The sequence below is a fragment of the Sinocyclocheilus grahami genome, unplaced genomic scaffold (genome assembly GCF_001515645.1).
Source record: "Sinocyclocheilus grahami isolate Dianchi unplaced genomic scaffold, SAMN03320097.WGS_v1.1 scaffold4386.1, whole genome shotgun sequence".
In the NCBI taxonomy this organism is placed as follows: Eukaryota; Metazoa; Chordata; class Actinopteri; order Cypriniformes; family Cyprinidae; genus Sinocyclocheilus; species Sinocyclocheilus grahami.
This window is the reverse complement of record NW_015509332.1, coordinates 1,811-2,696: the sequence shown is the minus strand read 5'-3', so window position 1 is coordinate 2,696 and position 886 is coordinate 1,811. Positions and strand designations below refer to the sequence as shown.

Here is an 886-nt window from a genome sequence, read left to right as displayed (position 1 = left end):
ATGTGCAAAAAAACTTGATGTTTTCTTCCCCTCACATTTCGTCTTTTGATGGCTTCTCTCAGCAAATCCACAACATCATACCCCTCGCAATCTGTCGCTTTGAAGCCTTTTGTCCAGGAGACCAGATCTCCCTAAACAATTGGATGGCAAGGATGATCAATTGAGAGTAGCATTTGTGTGCTTTAACAGTTTGTTTTAAGCCTTGTTACGAGAATCATATTGACAATTGAAGTGACCTCTGATAACCCAAAGTGCTTTTTTACCTTATCAATACCTGTCTGATTGCATGGGAAAGAGAAGGTGAAGCCAAGTGGCAGACGAGTGTTCTTCATCCCCATATAGTCCAAGAAATCTGAGATGCACTGAACTATGTGGTCAAACAACTGAAATGATAATATTTTATTTAAACAAATATGAAAGTAGCTTAACATTTCTGACCTTACACAGTATAATGATGTTAAATATGTGATACTAATGTATTTATTTGGACTAAAATTATTGTTTATTTATTGATAGTGTTTCACCTCCTCTCCTGTGCCCTGCATGATCTCCAGTGGAATGGCATAAATCTTGTTATACATCCGGACTGAATTTCGCATGCCGGTACGAATCTTAACCACCAACACGCGGAAATTGGTTCCGCCAAGATCCAAGGCAAGGTACTTTCCTCTTTCTGTGAAAGTAACAACACTCAATGACATTCACATCATCACATCTATTGTTTCCCACTGAATACACAAATGAAATCAAAATAATAAAATGTTTAAAAATATATAGTCTGCTTAGTCTGCATCTCCTCAAGCCTAAATAGGACAAGCTGTTTGGAGAATGTATATTATATTTAGTGCTGTCAATCGATTAAAAAAAATTAACTAATTAATCGCAC

At 36.6% G+C, this 886-nt stretch overlaps 1 protein-coding gene across 1 annotated transcript in view; it reads right to left on the bottom strand.

Annotated features, from left to right (window-relative positions):
- The window catches only part of LOC107576813 (putative hexokinase HKDC1), a 2,716-nt gene extending 1,997 nt beyond the window's left edge, over nucleotides 1–719 (bottom strand). Inside the window, exons 1-3 of the mRNA XM_016262943.1 lie at nucleotides 525–719; nucleotides 264–383; nucleotides 36–131 (exon numbers count right to left, since the gene is read on the bottom strand). Of these exons, the coding sequence (XP_016118429.1) occupies nucleotides 36–131; nucleotides 264–383; nucleotides 525–701 (393 nt within the window). The 5' untranslated portion in view covers nucleotides 702–719. The remainder of the gene's footprint in view (nucleotides 1–35; nucleotides 132–263; nucleotides 384–524) is intronic.
- Nucleotides 720–886: the final 167 nt, after the last annotated feature.